Below are 21,144 nucleotides of genomic sequence, written 5' to 3' on the forward strand. Positions count from 1 at the left end.
ACACTCCCTGAAATGTTTTACAAATGAGATAATGAATCGTAAAAAAAAATAAAAAATAATAAATAAATAAATAAATAAATAAATGGGGCAAGACCTAAACAGAGAAATATTAACAGATGAATTTAAACCAGCTGAAAGACAATCTCCTTAGCCATCAGAGAAATGCAAATCAAAACAACTCTGACATTCTTACACCTGTAAGAATGGCCAAGATCAAAAACACTGATGACAACTTATGCTGGAGAGGATGTGGGGTAATGGGAACACTCCTCTGCTGGTGGGAATGCAAGCTGGTACAGCCACTTTGGATGTCAGTGTGGTGATATCTCAGAAAATTAGGAAACAACCTACCTCAAGACCCCAGCAATAACACTTGAGTATAAACTCAAAGGATGCTCAATCATGCCACAAAAACATGTGCTCAACTATGTTCATAGCAGCATTATTTGTCATAGCCAGAACCTGGAAACAACCTAAATGTCCCTCAACCGAAGAATGGATAAAGAAGATGTGGTACATTTACACAATGGAGTACTACACTGCAGAAAATAATAATGACATCTTCAAATTTGCAGGCAAATGCATGGATCTAAAAAATAACACATTGAGTGAGGTGACCCAGACCCAGAAAGACAAATATAACATGTGCTCACTCATAAGTGCCTTTTAGACATAAGGCAAAGAAAAACCAGACTACAATTCACAATCCCAGGGAACCTAGACAACAATGAGGACCCTCAGAGAGACATATATGGATCTAATCTACATGGGAAGTAGAAAAAGATAAGATCTCCTGAGTAAATTGTGAGCGTGGGTATCAAGGGAGAGGGCAGAAGGGTTTGGGGGAAGGAATGGAGGGGAGCAGAGAAAAATATATAGCTCAATAAAAACAATAAAATAAAATGCATTCCAAAACTTTGAAAAACTATTTAAAAGAAGCATAGAAGAAAATTTTAAGCTATGTCTCTTGCTGTCCATCCAGCATAGTGCTCCTTTCCACGGTTGTTTTCACAACTGTTTTTTAGACAACTGGATTAATCCTGTTCAGGCATAGTGGTGCATGCCTTTGATGGAAAGGGATCAGGAGTTCCAGGCCAGCCTGAGCTACACGAGACCCTGTCTCAAAAGAGGGACATAGCTCAGCGGTGATGAGCACTGGTTTCTTGCAGAGGACCCTGGTTTGATTCCAGCACCCACATGGTGGCTATCAATGCTCTACTATAATGCCAGTTCCAGGAATCTGGCACCTTCTTCTGTCCTTACGGGGCACTGCAAGCATGTGGCATACCGACATACATGCAGGCAAATGGCCCATACAGACAAAATCAATAAACTCTTTTGAAAATACAGGATTAAATGTATGGAACCACTGACAGTCACATGTATCTGATTTTCTGTTCATTACTAAATACTTAAAGGTTTTTGTTTATTTTCTGTTAAATACTAGTTATATTTATATTAGCTTCATAATTAATCAAGGTTACAAATGCAAAATTCTCTAAGGCTGACTCTAACTTCCTCTTCTGATTCACAAAATGTAGGACCTTTTCTCTGTAGTTATTATATTGAAGCCTTCAAAACCACTCGGAAATGACCAGGCCCATCAGAGTGATGCTTCCTGATATACAGCCCCTACACACTTGTCTCTGAAGGACACAGAAGGCAATTGCTGGAGGAAGCCACTCTCTCTTCCTGAGAAACGCTTGCTATGGGTAGGATCTGATGTCAGCTATTGTCCCCAAAGTCTCAGGGGGTGAAGGCACTGTCCCCCGTGGATGAGTTCATAACTGAATGAGCTACTGGGAGGTGGAGTCTTCTTAGGTGAAACAGGTCACCAGGAGCCTGTTTCTGATGGTCCCTCCCATTGTTTCTGGGCCTCTTATCGGCTGCTCCCGGCTTCCCAGCAGCCAAGGGACAAGCAGCCTGAAAGGAGCTCCCACCATGATGCTCTGCATCACCTCAGCCTCCAAACAATGGGTCCAGCCAACCTGGACTAACATGTCTGAAATCATGCATTCCAGTTAAAGCATTTCTCTTTTAGGTACTCTTACAGTTATGGGAAACTAAGACAGCACCTTTGCTATTGACACCTTTAAAACTGGCGGGGGAGGACACGACACAGGGGAGTCTGACAAATCTAAGATGTGAAACTTCACAAGAGGGTGCCTATCCACTTGGGATCGATTCCTTCTCTCACCCCATTTGATATGGGAAACTTCTAGATCCTATGTTCATATTTGACTCAGTCTGTCTGAGTTCTCCTCTGGCCTTTTATCATTTTTGAAGGCTTGCTACTGGCATGCACATTTTTTTTGAAAAGAGATGCTAATAATCTAGTGTTGTCCCCTCAGAAACATAATTACTGGCCTATTCTCTCATGCACTCATTCTGCGGCTCCTAGGACTTATCTGGAGTCTGTGGAAGGTGATGGAGATTAGCTATTCACTCTGTGCATATGAACCCTGCCCTGCCTTGCCTGTTCGCAATGACTAGCCACATACATATGGGAATCCATGAGGATTTATCTCAACCCTGGTTCTGGGGCCCTTTTCCAGGTTTCAGGATTGTTGCCACCAAGTCATGCTTCCCAAGATTGTGACACTAGATCAGTGATCTCTAAACGTCTGGGTTCTCCTTAGGCTGAGAGATAGTGTCCATGTCCCCTTTCTGCTGAGTAGACCGACCCTTGTGGTGTGCTTTGGTAACATAAGGCCATGTGACTGCTAGCGTGTCAGCCATCTTGCAAGCAATGAGCCTGGGCAAATCTGCTGGCTGAGAACTAGCAGGTAGGTTCATGAGGCCATTGTGGAATGCTCCAAACAGACTGCTGCAGCTTGCCAGCCAATAGCAAGGCATTCTGGCCCTGCTGACCCATACATTCTTAAAACAAGAATATCTACTATTGCCAGCCCCCAGTTTCAGAGTGACCTGCCATACGATACACAATACACCATACAATACACCATAGCTCTGATACCGTTCACCCGGGAAGTACCGGTTTCTCTCGTTTCTCCAGCCTCCTGCTCCTCTCACAATCTGGGAGCTTATTTCTTCAGTCCACCACTCCGCACTATCTCTATGCACAAGGCTGTTGTTCAGACTGCCCTCCTTAAATTCAAGGGCTGTACTTAGCATGTTCTCATCAATGAGCAGCGTCTGGTCACCGCTTGATTCTTGTTTGCGGAAGCTTGCTGCCAGATTCACCAAACACACCTCACGTCAGAGCCCCACCTGAGATCCTTCCAGCGCCAGCAACGGTGTCAGTGACAGTTCTCAGTGCTGTGACCAAACTAGTGACAACTTCACAGAGGATGCGCTTATCCCAACGTACACAGCCCCAGGCAGGGAAAGCCTAGCAGGACAGTGAGGTGGCTGGTCACACCGTGTCCAAGGTCAGGAAACAGAAATACATAGATTCCGGTGTCCAACCTGCTCTCTCTGTTCATTCAGCCCAGGAGCCCAGTCCACGGGATGTTTAAACATCCCTGGGAACACCTTCATAGACAAACCATGGAGATTTAAAACCTACCCAGGTTGACGACTGAGAATGACCACTGCAGCACCATTCCACAGAGGATGATCAACTACAGGACTTCAGCCCCCGCCCAGTTCCTCAGCGCTCATTTCAAAAGCGAGTGCTGGCACAAACATATCCCTTAGTTCTCTGTTTGCAACAACACTCAGAGCATCTGTCAAGAATGTCTTTGACATCTCTGCACATTCTACAAATACCTGACACCCTACCGGCTCTGCCTCTGTGAAGATCTAAGGACACTCCCCAATCTTCTCACCCCTAGAACCCACTGAGCCTTTCCTGGGCACTTGGAATTATGGTTACTTGTACAGTACAATATGTAGTATAAATACACTTTGTAAGGCATTGGGAAGCTTTTCTGGGTAGATTCTTGATGTTATAATTACTTATGCAGGAGATGGTGTCAACTAAATACATACACAACCAGAGGTAGTGACGTTCTCCAGAGTGGGACCCATCTTCTACCTCTATGTTCATTCTGTACCTGCACCATACCCTATGTGAAGTATAATAAAGCCTGTATTAATGCTGTATAAATGGCTGCTTCCTAGTAACTTATACTAGGGCAATAATGAAGATATCTATACCCAACTTCGTAAGCCAAACCCAAAGCAAAGATAGCAAGATAGGTATATTGATTCTTAGATATCAGCCTGTAAAGGAATCCTCTGGAAAATGTGTTTAAACTACAAAATCTCAGGCACCGCCCCTGAGAGAGATTGACTGAGTAGGACTCCAGTCTGAGTCTATTTGGTTTTAAGGACAATCCATGGGAAGGTTCACGGCCAAGACTTTGGTATACGGGGACGGAGCGCCACTTCGCATCATGAATTCCAAAGCTAACCTTTCTCGTGTACTTAAGATGTGTGGTTGAAGTTTCTTGACTTTAATGTTAAAGCACAGAGCACAGCAGGCCTATAAAAAGAACACTTAACAATGCTTCCAGTCTGGCACCTTGGGAGCTGAGGCTGGGGGACAGCGGCATCGCATCCTCTTCTTTGAGATCACAATCTGCACAGGGTTTTCACCTAGATGCCCTTTTTATAAACTGCTCAAGACTTAATTTGCTCCAAATAGTCCCTTCTCAGACCGCCTGGCCACGAGACGGGTTTTAAAATAACTGAAGGGTGCAGGGCTCTTACCTCGGTCCGAGAGGCTGGCTCGCAAAGCTCTTTCCAGCTGCTCCTCTTCACTCAGTCCTGCCGTGTAGGCGTCATAGTTCCTGTGAGTTTCTTCATAGGCCCCTGCTCTGCCATCTGGGTAGTGATTCTGATATCCAGAGAAGCCTGTGGGCACAATCAAAAGGTTACAGACCCTAGGAAAGGGGTTTGGCTTTTGCTTCAGCATTCCGGCTTTGTGTATGCAAAGACAAGCACATGATTCATGTCATTGTTTTGAGTGTACTAAAGAAAGAGGACATACAAAGAAAACTTCCACAAGAGTGGTCAACAATGATCTTGTCCACTGCTGCGGCCACAAGTGTACAACCTGGACCTGGGCATGAATGAGATGTGACGTGCTAAGGAGGAAAAGAAACAATGACTTAAAGGCAGCTGGAAGTGCGGAGAAGAGACTGGGATGGGCTTTATGGAATGTCAGCTTGGAGCTGATGACTGTCCCGCTGCCCCGGATTATTTCCTGTGAAGTTCTGACTTGAGTCGGGAGAATAGAGGAAAGTAGCTGAGAAAGTCTGACTGTCTTGCAGCTCCACCCAATCAGAGACAACCAAAGTTTCATAATAAACCACAGAGTGCCCATGCTGAGCATTCTATTTCAAAAACTCATAACTAGATTGAGGCGGATAAGCCAATTTCTCTGATTATAACTTCATCAGACACTGACCTTCCAAATAATAGCACTTTCAAAAACGGTACTCAACAGGAGACATGCTCACTCAATAATAAATAAATAATACTTTACACACGACACAGACACCAATTAATAAAAGACAGTAGTGGAACAAAGTTTGCTTTTGTAAGCTAATTCTATCAAACTTTTGTCAGTTTGGATCTCGTCCCTGTGTTTCTTTAACTGTCAATGGCTACAGGATTAGTCTGAAGGGAACTCTTCTGTAGATAACAGTCTGGCACAAGGAGAGAAGTTATCTTCTGCTCCACATTCCTCCCCCATCCTGTCATTAACATATTCTTTGAAGGGAATCTTTCAAGTCTTAATTAATGCACTAGGTTGTCAATGAAACCCTGTAAGCGCCAATATCATGCATCTCTTTCGTCCTACACAGTGCATGCGTGAGTACTAACTTTAGTAACTGCAGAAAAAAGCAGAGCTTGGTTGAGTGAAATTTCGCACTCAGAAATTAGATCTCTGGAACTCAATCTATTTTAAAATTTATCTTTGAACTTTTTATTATTAAAAGTCTTTAATATGTATGACTTCTTAGACAAAACTTTGATTCAGTTTTTAATTACCACACATAGGCTTCCTTATACATAACATTTTCATATGTGCTTGGCTTTAGTTGACCTTTCCCTCCTTTTCCCTCATCTTCCTGCCCTCCATAGCCAAGGGAAATTTTCATAACTAGTAAAAATGTTCAGCAATTTAGAATTCTTATTTTCATTAAAAAATAAAATTGCAATAAACCCTGCCAGCTTCAGTTGATAACCCAATAACTACCGTGTGTTCACATCGATATCTGTGTCATGTGTCACTAATACATGGAAGTGGGACCTTCACAAAGTAATTCAGGTAAGAGGGGGTCTTAGGAGACAGCTCCCAGGATGCCATCAGTGGCTATCTGAGAGGAGGAAGTGAGTCCTGATCTCACTTGCTCTCTTTCCATGAGGTTCCCTCCACCATTTATGATGCAGCAAGAAGTCTTGACCAGACCCTATCACAGACTCCAGAAACATGGGCTACATAAACTCTAATTTTTATGAATTACCCATAAGAATTGGTTATAAGAACTGAAAAAAAATATTGACCAACTATTATTGTAAAATTTACCAGGTCAGTTTTTCAGGACATGCATGCGGTTGAACCAGCATCACCAGGAATGATTGTTAATATTTTCTTAATTCCCCCAAAGGAATGTGTACCCTTTAGATAACATCCCTCAGTTTCACATCCTTCCTGGTTCTGAGTAATCACTAATCTACTTTCTATCTCTATAGAAGTGTCAATTCTGCACAAATCATATACACAGAGGCAGACAGTGCATGCTGTACTGTGTACAGAACACTACACAGCATGCTCTCAAGGCTCCTGACTATTGCGACATGTGTCGGAATTTCACTCCTTCTAATGAGCAAATAATATCTTTGTGGATAGCTGAACTACAGTAGTTTATCTGCACGGCAGCTGATGGGCACTGACTTCTGCCTTTGTGTATGTGGGCGCACACGCACATAATGGGCCCATGTGGAGGTCAGAGGTTGGCTTTGGGTGTCTTCCTCAAGCACTCCCTGTCTCTATTTTCTTGGTCTTGACTGAATGACCCTTAGGATCCGCCTGATTCCACCCCCGAACATCAAGAGCCATGTGGATGTCATCACGCCTGGCTTTGACGTGAATGCTGGGGATCCAAACTCAGGTTCTTAGGGTTGTGTAGCAAGCAGTTTATCCCGGTAGCTGCCACCCCAAGCCCTAGATCTACCTTTCAAACATTGTGAATGACGCTGTGGGCCAATGCGTTCGTGAACCCACATTTGTGTGTGTCTGAGAGGGTAACTGCTGGTCGACTACAGGTTTGCTTAGATCTTTCAGGAACCACCAGAATGTTTTCCAAAGAGGATGCACCACATCACAGACCTACAAGCAGTGCATGAGGGCTCTGGCTCCAGCACACCCGCACCAATCCTTGCTGCTACTATAGAGCTTTTAAAATTTAGCTATAGCTACTATAGTGGTGTGGTGGCCATTCTTGGTTGTCAACTTGAGAACAGCTGAAATTAACTAAAACCCAAATGACTGGGCACACCTGAGAAGAGTCTTTTCTTAATTAAATCATCTGAAGTGAAAAAAAAAAAAAACCCAACTTCTAATCTGGACCGTTGTGGGAAGACAAACCTTTAATCTGGGCCATACCTTCTGCTGGCAGGCGTACAAGGGCCTGGAAGAATGAAGCTTTCCTTTTGCTTTCTTGCTCTTGATAGCAAGCCCATTCCTTCACTGGCATTAGAGTCTACTTCTTCGGGATTCTGGCATCTACCGAAGACCAGCGGAGACATCTAGCCTCAAGGACTGAACAACTACTGGATTCTTGGGCCGTCCATTCATAGGCAGCCACTGTTGGACTAGCTAGATCACAGTCTATATGTCATTCTAATAAATTTCGTGTGTGGGGGGTGGAGGGAGAGAGAAAGAAAGAGCGAGCTATTCATCCAACAGGTTCTGTTCACCTCTGTAGCAGAACCCTGACTAATATAAGTGGGTACAAGGTTACCACCATCTTGTTTTTGTGACTGGGTCTTATCATATTATTCAGGTTGGCCCTGAACTGACTAGCCCAGGTTGACCTTGAACTTGTGAAACTCATGCTTCTGTCTCTTAAGTGCAGGAATGCACTACTGTCCCCATCCCTTTCACTGTTCAGTGGTTTAATGATCAATGGTGTTGAGCATCTCTTCATGGATTGATAAGTCATTTTATAAGTCTTCTTTAAAGAATGTCTATGTAGATACTTTTGTAGCATGAATTCTAGTTGGTCTTAATAGTAAAAGCTCAGCTATCAGGGGGTGAAAGCTGAGAGCTCAGAGAAGCAGAGCAGTCAGCCACTAGAGTTCTCACCTCTACCAATGCCCAGACGGCCTCCTCAGCCTGCATCCTCAAACTGACTGCCTAGACTGCACGGCCCCTCAGAATGCACTGAGTTCTGAGTTCCCGTATCCTCCTGCCTTATATTCCTCTCTCCACCCAGCCAGATCACTCCTGTCTCCACCTCCCTAGTGCTGGGATTAAAGGGGTGGGATCGCAAGTGCTGGGATCACCTTTGTGTGAGTTGTTTCTCTTTTAGGCAGATTCAATCTTGTGCAGCCCAGGATGGCCTTGAACTAGCAGAGATCAGTCTGTCCCCCAAGTCCTGTGACTAAAAGTGTTTGCCACCACTGTCTGGCCTCTAAGGGCTTAGCTTTGCACTTTTATCTTCGGGAAAGCTCTATTTGTTAAAACACAAACAAAAATCACTACTTACTTCACTCCTGTAACTGACTGCTGTAGTATTCTACTGGCTTCGTTCTATTTTGTTGAATTTCCTTACACAATAAAATAAATAAATATGGAAAGAAGCATTAAGTGAAACGGCTTAGACTTTGGTGGGGAATGATGGAAGCTTTGGTAACAATGCAGTAAAAGCCACCGAGTATTGACTGAATACTTCCACTAGGCCCATTTCTACGTTCTCCCTTACATGTCCATGTCAGAATGGTAATAGTAATGATTTTCAAAACAGGGGAAGAAAAATAAAAAAAATTCTAAATTCTCACAGTGGTTTATGACCAGCTTGGGAACAGAAAACAATTTTAAAGATGGGTGTTCTTTTCAAATGTTTCTTTACTCAGTGGAACCATCAGAAAAGCTCAGGTCCCCTGATGTGTTAGGGACACTCTTAACACACTTCCTGAAGGGTAAGGGAAAATGGGACAGAATTATGGATCTTGATTTTTCATACTCTTCACCAGACACCAAGCACTGCAGGACAGCAGTGGTCAACAAACTCACTTCACAGAGCCTAAATGGAAGGAGTATATCCCTCACAACACTAACAGAATATTTGTGGGTAAGTCACTGAACACAGCAGAATGCTTCAACAGTCCCTAAGTGACACTGCCCAACTCTCCGAGAATGCTAATTATTTTATTGCAAGGCAAAAACCACGTACGGTTATTTTCCCACATGTGTCATTGTCACCTTTAAAGCCCTATGGAAGAGTCTGTGCTTGAGAAGGGCTAAGCAGCAACTTCCCTAGCCCACTCCACGGCGCTCATCTAATTCAAAATCCAAATGACCCGATACTCTGCAGCACTAACCTGTGCAGACAACACAGGTCTTCAGAGTCTTGGCTTGCATGGGTGTTAACTGCAGTGATGTTAGGTAACATTTTCTTGCTACAGAAAAACATTTTTCTTTTTCTTTTTTTTTTTTTTTTTGAGATAGGGCTTCTCTGTGCAATGGTCCTGGCTGTCCTGGAACTAGCTCTTGTAGACCAGGCTGGCCTCAAACTCACAGAGATCCACCTGCCTCTGCCTCCCGAGGGCTGGGAATAAAGGCGTGCACCACCAACGCCTGGCAGAAAAACATTTTTCTACATGTTATTTCTTTGTTTAAAAAACAACCCAGCAATGTTTGGGTGAAATAAATTCAACAGCTCTCATCATACAGACATTATAAAATCTTGACGCTTGTCAGACAAACTGTGGAGACAAAAAGAATGAGGAAAACTTTGGTGTCTGGTCAAAAGGACTGGTGTGGTTCAAAGGTTCTGTATAATCAACCATAACTCACCAGCAAGACCAAAAATGCCATCAATCTATTATGATAAGGGGTCTGTGAGAAACAAAACTCTTCAACAGTTATTCTTCAAACGGCCCAATCAGATGTTTTAAAGTCTTCATAATAAACAAGGGCAGAGGAATCTCACGACCAATACTTAGGATAAGTAAGTTTAAACTACGTCTTGTGATAACTACTTCTTAAGTTATGTACTTCGGCTCTGTAGTTTACCGAAAAGCTCTCTGGCTATCGTTACTTTGCTAACTGCCCCACCTGGTCCTTATACACGTTCCAGGATTTCACCGCAAAGAAAAACTGCACAGATTAGAAAAATTGGTAACGGTTTTTAAAACATTCCTTAGCTTCTTTGACCTCTAAGGAGTTTCCCAGCTGAAGGTGGCCGTGTTAAGAATAAATCACTACTTGTAAGAGATATGTACAATCATCTCAAAGTTGTGTAGATAACCATTAGCCTGGCCACCTAGGCCCTCTGTAGTGCTGTCTTTAAAGAAATCCAATCACTCCAGAGGAAGGGATATTAATATGTTAATCTTACAGGATATCAAAAGGGAAGGTTAAAAAAAAAGTTTGGATTTCTGCCTTGAATTCTCCAGTCTGTGTGTCAGCGCCTCTCACAGAAGGACAAACGGAGCAGAAGAGAGATTTTCCTTCTGCCAACAGAAAATGCCAGTAAATGTGGCAAGGAGAGGGGTGTTGGGTGGGAGGGACGGACAGAGGGACGAAGGGAGGGAGGCAGGGAGAAAGAGACAGCACAAGTAGGGTTACTTTGTTTCCCAAAGTTCAGTGGACAGAGTGTGTGTGACTCTCACACCCCATACAACCTAAAAGCAGGGCCAATCAATGAACCACAAACTCACATCCTTGTCCCAGACTTGCCCTTAGCTATTCTGTAAATGTGTCCAAATTACTCAGCCTTCCTAAATTCAATTTTCCAGCTGTCAGGCAAGATGTCAGGACTAGGAAGGACAGGACCAGGAAGTCTGTGCACAAGTGTGGTAGAGCTCATTCCTTTCCCTAGACCCAGAAGGCCGGTATGTGTGTGTGTGTGTGTGTGTGTGTATGTGTGTACATACTACATAATGAGGTTTGTGTGAACGTGGAGGCCAGAGGACAACCTCAGGTGCCATTTCTCTGCAAGGTGCTGTGTTTTGGACACTGTCCCAGCGGTCTGGGGTTTGCTAAGCAGCTAGGTTGGCTGCTCAGAGAGCCTCCTTGGTGCTGGGGTTACAGGGATATGCCACTGGGTGTGCTACTGATTTCTTTAAACCTGGGTTCTAGGGATCAAACTCAGGTCCTCACGCTTGTGTAGCAAGAACGTCTCCTGACAGAACTCTTCCCCAGACTCCACTGTGATCTCCTGTGGAGACTCACAGAAGTGAAGCATCAGAGAACAGAAACTACCCCTTTCCTCTAATGACTTCACACTGCACAAGTTAACAAGATGAGGCACCACACTGGGAAACAGGCTGGTGATGGTTTTCCTGACCAGCTCAGCTCCTCCCGGTCACACAGGCCAGGAACACTTACTTCTCTTCTGCTTCCCTCACTATGAACTGGTTTCTACAAAAGACAACCGAAGCGCTCTTCAAGGGACTGCCGTTATCAACTCTGTCCACAACGGCAGGCCAATCGCACCATCTCAGTTCAGATGACACTCATCACCCTACCCAGACCAAGCAAAGGTGAAAACCTCACACTCAAAGCACCTTCTTGAGGCAGAGAAAGAAGTCTGTGATCCCCAAGCCCAAGGTCCCAGTCATATGATGCCATAGCTTTTACTCTTGGTCCCATCACCTGAGATTTTGTGTGTGTGTTTGTGTGTGTATGAGTGTGTGTGTGTGTGTGTGTGTGTGTGTGTGTGTGTGTTGGGGATCCCAGTCTTCCCCTTCTGACTTCATTACCTGGGTGAATTTCAGGCTATTCAGGTTACTCATACATGACATAAACCAGGATTGATGACAGTCATGAGCCATGGCTTGAGAGCTATGAAGTACATGGAACCCCGTTACTTCTAAGAGTATTATACTATGGATTTAATCCTTAAGGTCCTTCCTAGCACATTCTGGACAGTCGCCAACAGGCCACATTTGATTCTGCCTCGCCTCCCTGGGAAGTCCTCTCTCTATATAACTACATTCCTTAACTCCTAGTCACCTGTCATGCCCACCACTCCACCTCCTCTGGACAGCCTCACGGATTGCTACCCTCTTCCTCCTTCCCAGATCACTGACCTCGCCTCCACGTCAACACTCCTGACTGGACTTCTGCTTAGAAGGAACAGAAGGGAATGGGTGAGCCCCTCTGTGGAAATTTAGAGCAGAGTAGAGAAAACCATTCTCAGACAAAAATTCTGAACCTTTAGGAAAAAAAAAATGATAAAGGCACTCTCCAGGCTGCGGGGCAGTGAGGAGAGTAGAGCAGGGTGGAGCAGGTTCCCTGCGTGTGGATGTCTCCCAGAGAAGAGCTGCAGGTGGAACCTGACCATCAGGAGTACGTAAAAAGTCAACAAATGCTAGGATTACTAGCTATCCACTCACATGACATCATGGCTCAGCTTTTATTATCATCTAATTAGTGTCATGGGCTCTTTTGTTTCATCTTCTCAAATATACTCACCCCTATACACCTACCTCTATATAGCTACCTCTATATACCCATTCCTATATACCCACCTCTATATGCCCACCTCTATATACCCACCTCTATATGCCTACCTCTATATACCCACCTCTATATGCCTACCTCTATATACCCATGCCTATATACCCATCTCTATACACCCATTCCTATATACCCACCTCTATATACCCATGTCTATATACCCATCTCTATATACCCATTCCTATATACCCACCTCTATATACCCATGCCTATATACTCACCTCTATATAGCCATATCTATACACTCATTTCTATATACCCACCTCTATATACCCATTCCAATATACCCACCTCTATATACCCATGCCTATATACCCATCTCAATACACCCATTCCTATATACCTACCTCTATATACCCATGCCTATATACTCACCTCTATATACCCATATCTATACACTCATTTCTATATACCCACCTCTATATACCCATTTCTATATACCCCACCTCTATATACCCATGCCTATATACCCACCTCTATATACTCATCTCTATATACTCATTCCTATACACCCACCTCTATATACCCATTCCTATATACCCACCTCTATATACCCGCCTCTATATACCCACCTCTATATAACCATGCCTATATACCCACCTCTATATACCCACCTCTATATACCCACCTCTATATACCCATGCCTATATACCCACCTCTATATACTCATTCCTATATAACCACCTTTAAACACCCATTCCTACATATCCACCCTTATATAACCACCTCTAAATAAACATACCTGCTCCTCCTATAGACTCTCTAAGAGAGGGACTGCTGTTTTTTTCTTATAGTGTCCATAACAGCACTCTGCAATGTGATCTTCACCAAGTACTGATGGATAACAGTCTGTGACTTAGTAACATTGTATGTTGTATGGGGGAAGGGTGGTGGCTGCACTTGGGAGGCAGAGGCAGGCAGATCTCTGTGAGTTCAAGGCCAGCATGGTCTACAGAGAGAGTTTCAGCACAGGTTTCTAAGCTACACAGAGAAAACCTGTCTTGAAAACCAATCCCCACCAAAAAAAAACTTTGTATAGTTATATGGGAGAATAAACCCAAAGTGATACACATGTACAAATGCATGTGAATATGTGTGTATATGTATATACATTACATGCACACGGTATTAGCTTTTTTGTCACTGTGGCAAACGCCCGAGAGAGCACCTTTGCAGGACAGAGGAGTTGTTTTGACTCAGGGTTTCAGACCATGTCTATGTGCCCCTGTCACTATGGGTCTGTGGTAAGGAAGAGCCATCAGTGCAGAGGGGAGCAGTGGAGCTAAAATGCTTACTTCATGGAGGTCAGGATGCAGACAGAGATAGGCAGACAAAGAGAAAGAAAGAGAGAGAGACAGAGAGAGAGAAAATGTCTGATGCCCATTCTAGTGAGTAGGCTTCATTCTTCTTCCTCTTTATTTCAGGGGGGCTTTAGCCTACTGGATATTATCACCCACATCCAAGGAAGGTCATGGCCCTCCAGTTAATGGACTATGGAAATTATCTCACAGACATGCCCAGATAAGCCCTTTATTGATTTTTTTAGGCAACTCTCAATTTAGTCAGACTGACAATCAAGATCAGTATCAGATATATATTAACAATTCTTTGTACTTGTTAGAGGTCTAGGTAAGCCAGAATTCAAAAGCAAACCAAAGCAACAGAACTATGACCTCTGGTCTGAAGCTGACACATGGTATTTCCATAAGACATTTGCTCACACAGTCATTGTCCCATATCTATGAATTCTCGCTGCTTGTTCTCATGATGTAAGAAAGGGCCGGCTAGCTAGAACAGAGCCAAATAGACAATAAAGCCTTTAGTGTCTAAAACATTAGCCATGTGACACGTCATACAAAGGCTGCCAGCCTCACATGGAATCTCTGGCCATTGGTAACAACTATGACTGTAACGTGCATGCCGTGGATACAAGTTCCAGTTGTCCAAGTTAGGATGTCAGCTCCAGGTCTCGTGAGTATTCTCTTTTGGCTGTTGACTGGCACCAACTGTACTCAAACGTCAGGAGACCAGGGGTTCTTGGAGTCCTTCTCATGTGGGCACTAACGTGGATGTTACCTTATGGTGATTTGATTTCATACCAAAGGCCCCAATTCTAAATACTGTCATGATAGGAGCTAGGATTTCAAGACAAACATCTAAAGGGGGACATGTCCAGTCTGTTGCATTAAGACACCCAGCACCTTTTTCTGTACCACTCACTCAAAAGACCTAAATACTACCATGTATGCACCTTAATAGTATTAAGAGGCTACAAGCTTAATCTGACTGTGTCTGGAGACAAGACCTTCACGAGCCAGGGTAGATCATCACCCAATTTTACTGGCTTTACAAGACACACGCACACAATTATTACTATGTTCCTGTCTCTGGCCAATGCAATGCTATGTGCTGCCACAGACTCTTAGTATATTAGGGCAAGTTAAAGCCTCGCTGAATGTGTGGATGGGATAGACAGTGTGAAATTGTATCCCTGGGACCAATCCAAACACCCCGTCAATGAAAGTCTTGGGTTTCTTGGGGTAATATGTACCTTACTGTACATGAGAGGCCTTGCACCAATTAGACAATTGTTTAATGCTGGTGTTACCATCTTTCCTAACAGCCCACCTGATGCACCCTAGCTTACCCCTGCCCGTTTGGCTTCCAGGGAAAGCCCATGTACAACTGTGTGCCGTGCGAGGAGATCCCAAACTAATGCCATCTTAAAGTATCTCCATGCTCCTGAACTCTTCCGTGTTTAAAACAAGTGAAACTGTATTAGATGCCATGAACTTACCTGCACTATTGAAGTAGTACTGTTGTCCTGGGTACCCAACATTGGGGGAAAACACACCTAAACACAAAGAAAACCAAGACGTTAACAGCGGTCGTAGGTTTGAACAGCTAATCTTTCCAGCAATCACACAGTTCTTCATGAGAAAGCCCGGGGTCACCTTAAATCATTTCTAAACAACTGTTAGAACAAACTTCATTTGTTTGGAGCCAACCTTTTAGGGAACAGTGTGTGTGCGCATGTGTGTGTGTGCGCGTGTCTGTGTGTGTGTGTGTATGTGTAGATAGGTGTCAGTGAAACCTAATTTACATGCACTGTGGTTCCTTAAAGGTTCTAGGTGACTTCAGGTGATTTTTGCTTCACAGGGCACCAGGCTTGGGCTCTGAAGTCACTGTAAAAAACAGATAGGCTGTGATGGGGGAAAAAAAGCCTTCTCCCAACAAGGATACTAGGAGAGCCATGTTCTCTATCTTTCCTAAGCGACTTCCTCTGGCACAGGTGAACCAGATGGAAAGAGACCCAGGCACACTCCCCGGATGATCCACGAAGCAGCAGAATCCACATTCCTGGCTGTTTTCTACAAGTTCCTGTGTCATTTCCGTTCTAGGCCATTACGTCTTTCTCTGCTCTCATCAGAACGCAGTCTGCAGGCTGCTTCTCAACTTAATTTTCTTCTGTGGCACTTAAAGAAGAAACTGATATAAAAATGTCTGCACAGAAAACAGCAATGGTCTTAAGGAAGGTTTAAATGTTATCATTGTGGAGAAAATCCTTTTTGAAAATTAAACCAATCAAGTGTCTAGATTTTTTAGTTCATCCGCCTTAAGATCCATTAAATCTTAAGGCATAGGGTCGTGGATCAGGATGAGGCACTGCCCTTTCTCAGCAGTCAGTACCAGGGCAGGCGCTGTGCAGCCAGGCTGAGAATGTGGCAGAGCGGGGCACTGCGGGTGAAGATGGCTCCTGTTGCCTCCTCCAAGCGCACACAGGCTAGAGGATGGGGGAACGAGCAGAAATGGGACTCTGCGTAGACGCAGCACAGCCTGTAAAAATTAGCCCAAAGTGAAAACAACCTGCCAATAAAGGCAGCGGAACAGGGCCCAGAAAGCTTTCAAACACCATGAATATTATATGGTTCTCGAGAACAACAGTCATCGGCACACACTGTGAAAACAAATTATTTATGGTTCACAAAAAAGGTAAAATAGTCTCAGAAGATTTCCCATGAATAAAAGATGAAATATTAGAATGTGCACCGTCTATAAAACAAGTGTTTGCAAAATAGCTGCCTTACAAAGTCAAAATCAGTACAGTATTTTATATTAAAGGGTCTACATGCATTCACTACTAAATAAAACATTTTCATTGAACATCAATATAGAGGGGGGGGAACAAAGGGAAAAAAAGCAAAGAAAATAAAAACAGGGACCAAACCTCAAGAGATAAATTACGTGGCTGGGCGTCCCGAGAATATAATATTTTACCCACGGAGGACCTGAACTCTTCAAATTTCTGGCCCTGTACTCCAGTCCAGGTTTGATTTCCTTCTGTTAACCTTGCCAGACCTGTCTATTAATTTTGAGGAACTTAATAGAAAAACACATTATTATAAACTCACGTTTTGAGGAAAATTGCAGTTTTCTGTGAACACATTAGGTCTGAGGGTAAAAGTCTATACCAGCATTTGTTCCTTAAGAACACCTCAGAACTGAAATTTTGATGTGGAGTCTCCTTTGTGGAGCAACATGAGGGCCTGTGATTGGGGTCTCGTTACCTCTCGGTTTAAAGAGAACTCTAAGTCTATCAGGACATTTCTAAAGTGAACCATGAGGTATCTTGGGGCTGCTCCTGTGCACATGAACATGAACCTCTAACTGCTGCCAGGTCAAGTGTCTCATTCTGTACCTGCACATGTCTCCATGATTTTCTTCAGAGGCCCCTGAGTGTACATCAGTCCAACAAGGATGCCAGCCAGGTGCCCCGCGAAGGACGTCCTAGGAGAGAAAGGGACCCTTTTGAGTGTTTGTTCTGTTGCTGATTAGAGACATTCTGTCTTCTCATTAGCCCAGCGCGTGCCAATTAGTCACAGTCTGCACGCTTTGTTCCACAGTGAGCCTTTTATGCTGAGTAGTGTTTCACTCGGTCCAAAGAACAACATTTCCTACCTTAAAAACAAAAGCCCAAACCAGGAAGATGAATAATAACACTCACACATTTAAAACGCATCATCCTTCCTTAACTGAAACAAATCTGCTTGCTCCTCCACAGTGGACGTCTTCGGTGACGACAAGCCATTAAATTACTTCCATTTCGTCCCTGGACCTCTGATCATCATAAAATATCAATGGAGTCAGAGTTGTCTGCTCAGAATTCAATCTGGACAGCCCAGCCATTGTGAGGGCCAGTGTCTAGCCATGTTCATGGCATAGCAGACAGCTGCGTGTTTATTCATGACTGACTAGTAGAACAATCAGCCACCCAAACTCAGGCCAGATGTCCCAAGCCCTGCCTCCTCCGTTTGTTTTCTATAAAGACCTCTGGGTCACTCAGCAAAAACAACAGTTAAGAGACTTCAAGCTTAGAAGATGGGTTGTGTGTTGAATGGGTCTACTCTTCCAGACTTTCTGCGGAAGTCTGGCAATCACTTGTAAAACGTGTTTTCAGATGCACATATCTATTAAGACAGCAGTATTTCTAGAGGTCTGTGGTACTTCCAGGTTGGTTGTGGGCTGAGGACTATGTCTGTGGAGTTCACACGGCCCAAGTTTAAGAATAACTAGGGATTTACTGAGCCGCACATTTTACCACTAAGATAGCCAAGTCCCTCACCTCGAGTATCTGATGGACCGTCAGCGGCAGGCATCATGTAAACACACACGAATGCACACATACCCCTTTACCCTAAACTGGCCTTGTTCTCTGGTCTCATTTCCACACAGTGGGTAAGCTCCAGCTTGTGAGGTTTGTCATGCCCAGTGTAGCTTTTGTACCCCTTCCCACCCCAGCTATGCAAGTCCTTATGGGCTCCTGACTGAAGTATTTGGAAAAGTCCAGCACTGGATACAACGTGAGCACCAGATGAGTGCAGGTTGAATGAGCAAAAGCAAACCAGCTAATGTGCCACCTGGAGCTTCTGCTCCAATGACTCCCACAAGTAGTATTCAGCCAGAGTGCAAGCTGTGTGACCCCTCTGACCTCTACTGGTTTACTTACAGAACACGAAGCATGCATGTGACTCCACTTCCTGCTTCTTTCATCTTTTCCCTTTAGCGCCAGGACCCACCACACGCATCTCCACACATTCACACCCTCTCTGTGGCCTGGAGTCCAAGTTTAACTGTACCCTCTATCAGAAACCAAGAACTCCCTCCTCGGCTGCCTGCCCGCAGGGCTGTTCCTCTACCTCACTGTACCACATACCCAGCTATACCCATTGGCTGAGAAGACTACAGTTCTCATCAAAGATCTGCCACGTGGAATTTATAACCTGATAATAAAAATACGGAATTGGTTCAGTGTTTTCCATGTTATGGGAAGGACAGGAGGAGCTGGGCTTTTTATTATGATGTCCCCTCTCCTGTCCCATGTTTATGTTCTTATTTTATTCTCTATTCAACCACCATCATCAACAACAATAACAACACAAACAACTCCACCTAGAAGTGAGAAAGTGATAGTTTAAAGGAAAAAAAAAAGCTTTGATTTAAAAAGAAATTGACTTCAGTTTAACTACAAAGAACTTCATTTTTAAACAATCAGTAATTCTGAAACCTTTGAAACCAAGCTTCACGGTGAATCAAACAGACACAAAATAAAATGGAAAGAGTTTCCATTTAAAATCCAACCTATTAGACAATTAATCTGAAATCTCATTTACAGTTTGGAGCATTATACAGCAAAATAAATTCCTTATCTTTATAATGGGGTTTCAGAAGTGTGAGTTATAATCTAATTGCTCTGATATAATTAAAATAGCAAAGGGGAACACAGCGCATCCTACTCCCACCCTGAACAGTGGCACAAAGCTCCTACCACAAGAAAATCAGCTATTTTTATTACTTCATCTATGCTCAGAAGAAGTGTTCCCTTTTAAAATAAAAAGAAAAGATATGATCTTGATCAAAACTAGGTATCTCACATCACGCACAAAAGTGGAGAAGCTCCCTACAGAAAAAGGGGAAAGCTCCCCACAGAAAAGGAAGGACAGCTTGTTTTAAAGAGTACCATGGCTCTTCCTGGCAGCTGGTAACCATTCACTAGAATGCCTTGTTTTCCTCGAAGATACAGGAGCCTCAATGTAGGAGACTGAGCTAGGAATCACCTTTAGGCACAGAAGGAAGCCTTGGACTTTGGAGGGATGACAAGACAACTTTCAAATGTATCTGCCCTATTAGAAAACGCAGAGTGTTATGACTGTCTTAGTAACTGTCCTCAGTACTAAGACAAAATATCTTACTAAAGTAACTTAAAGGAGGAATGGAAGGCTTGATTTCTGTACATCCCTTGAGAGAACAGCCTCATGAGAGCAGGAGCTCGAGGTGACTGGTCACACTGTATCCAGTCAGGAGTGGAATGGGGTCTTTGTCTGTCTATCTAGATAATCCTTCACAAGCAGGCTTGTCTCCTGGTTGGGTCTAGACCCTGGCAAGTTGATAATCAGTATTAATCCATCACAGTTCTGATCCTTGTCAACTTGACACTCAAACGCATTATTTTTAAATCAAAGCCGCCCTCGTCTTGTTCCCTTAGGTCATTTAGTACTATAGAATATATTCTGCCCCACTCGGAAAGTCTGCATAGGCTTTTGATTCCAACACTGAGACTCCAGGCAACTTCTTGTCTCCATAAAATAAAAACGAGTGTCACACTTCCAAGACACAGTGGCACAGGGCACGCGTTCCCATCACTGCTGTGATCTCAGAACATGGGAAGGACACTACTGAGTATCCCAAAATGGCCTCAAGCCAGTCCAAACAGCATCTTTGCTCCCTTCGAAACCTCCTAGGCTGGGTCTCCACTGCACACATTTCTCTTCAGCATTCTTGTATTTTAAGCACCCACCAAAATGGTCTGTTAAGTTCTGCTTACAGTGCCCAAGGCTTTTTCTAACCCCAAAGCCAAAATCTTCCTCAGTCCTCCTTCAGGCAAGTTTCTGGGAAACACATGGTCTGACTTAGCATAGCAATGGATCCACCTCTCAGTATCGGTTTCTATAGTAGTCACTTTTTCTATTACTGTGAAAAAAAAAAACAGGACAAAAATAACTGAAAAAAGGAAGGACTTATTTTGCTGTCTTAGTTGAGGGTACAGTCCAGCATGACTTTGGAAATCACGGGGACAGTGTGAAGCAGTTGGCTGCGATGTATCCACAGTCAAGAGCTGACAGGAATGAATGCTGGTGCCTACCTAGCTCCCTTCTGTTTGATTCACTTCAAGACTCCAGCCCAGTTAAGGAGAGTTCTTCTATCTGAATTAACCTGACCTAGACAGTCTATCACAGGCATTCCCAAAGGCTAACTGAATCTACACAGTCTCTCACAGGCATGAGGGTTCAGAGACAAGATCTTGTCAGTGTGTCAACCAGTACAAACCATCACAGTGACTATAACTGTAAATGTTCAACAGAAACTTTGATCTCAAGGCTAGCTATTTGTTTTCAGCTATATGCGGATATTGACATCAA

General features: G+C 43.7%; 1 protein-coding gene across 8 annotated transcripts in view; it reads right to left on the bottom strand.

Annotated features, from left to right (window-relative positions):
* The window catches only part of Rhbdd1 (rhomboid domain containing 1), a 122,585-nt gene that overhangs the window by 49,159 nt on the left and 52,282 nt on the right, over positions 1-21,144 (bottom strand). For all 8 annotated transcript variants that reach the window (XM_038339776.1, XM_038339779.1, XM_038339777.1 and 5 more), the window contains 3 exons: positions 17,367-17,455; positions 15,465-15,521; positions 4,678-4,821 (listed from right to left, as the gene is read on the bottom strand). In XM_038339776.1, coding sequence (XP_038195704.1) covers positions 4,678-4,821; positions 15,465-15,521; positions 17,367-17,455 — 290 coding nt within the window. The remainder of the gene's footprint in view (positions 1-4,677; positions 4,822-15,464; positions 15,522-17,366; positions 17,456-21,144) is intronic.

This window comes from Arvicola amphibius, chromosome 8, assembly GCF_903992535.2.
Source record: "Arvicola amphibius chromosome 8, mArvAmp1.2, whole genome shotgun sequence".
Taxonomy (NCBI): Eukaryota; Metazoa; Chordata; class Mammalia; order Rodentia; family Cricetidae; genus Arvicola; species Arvicola amphibius.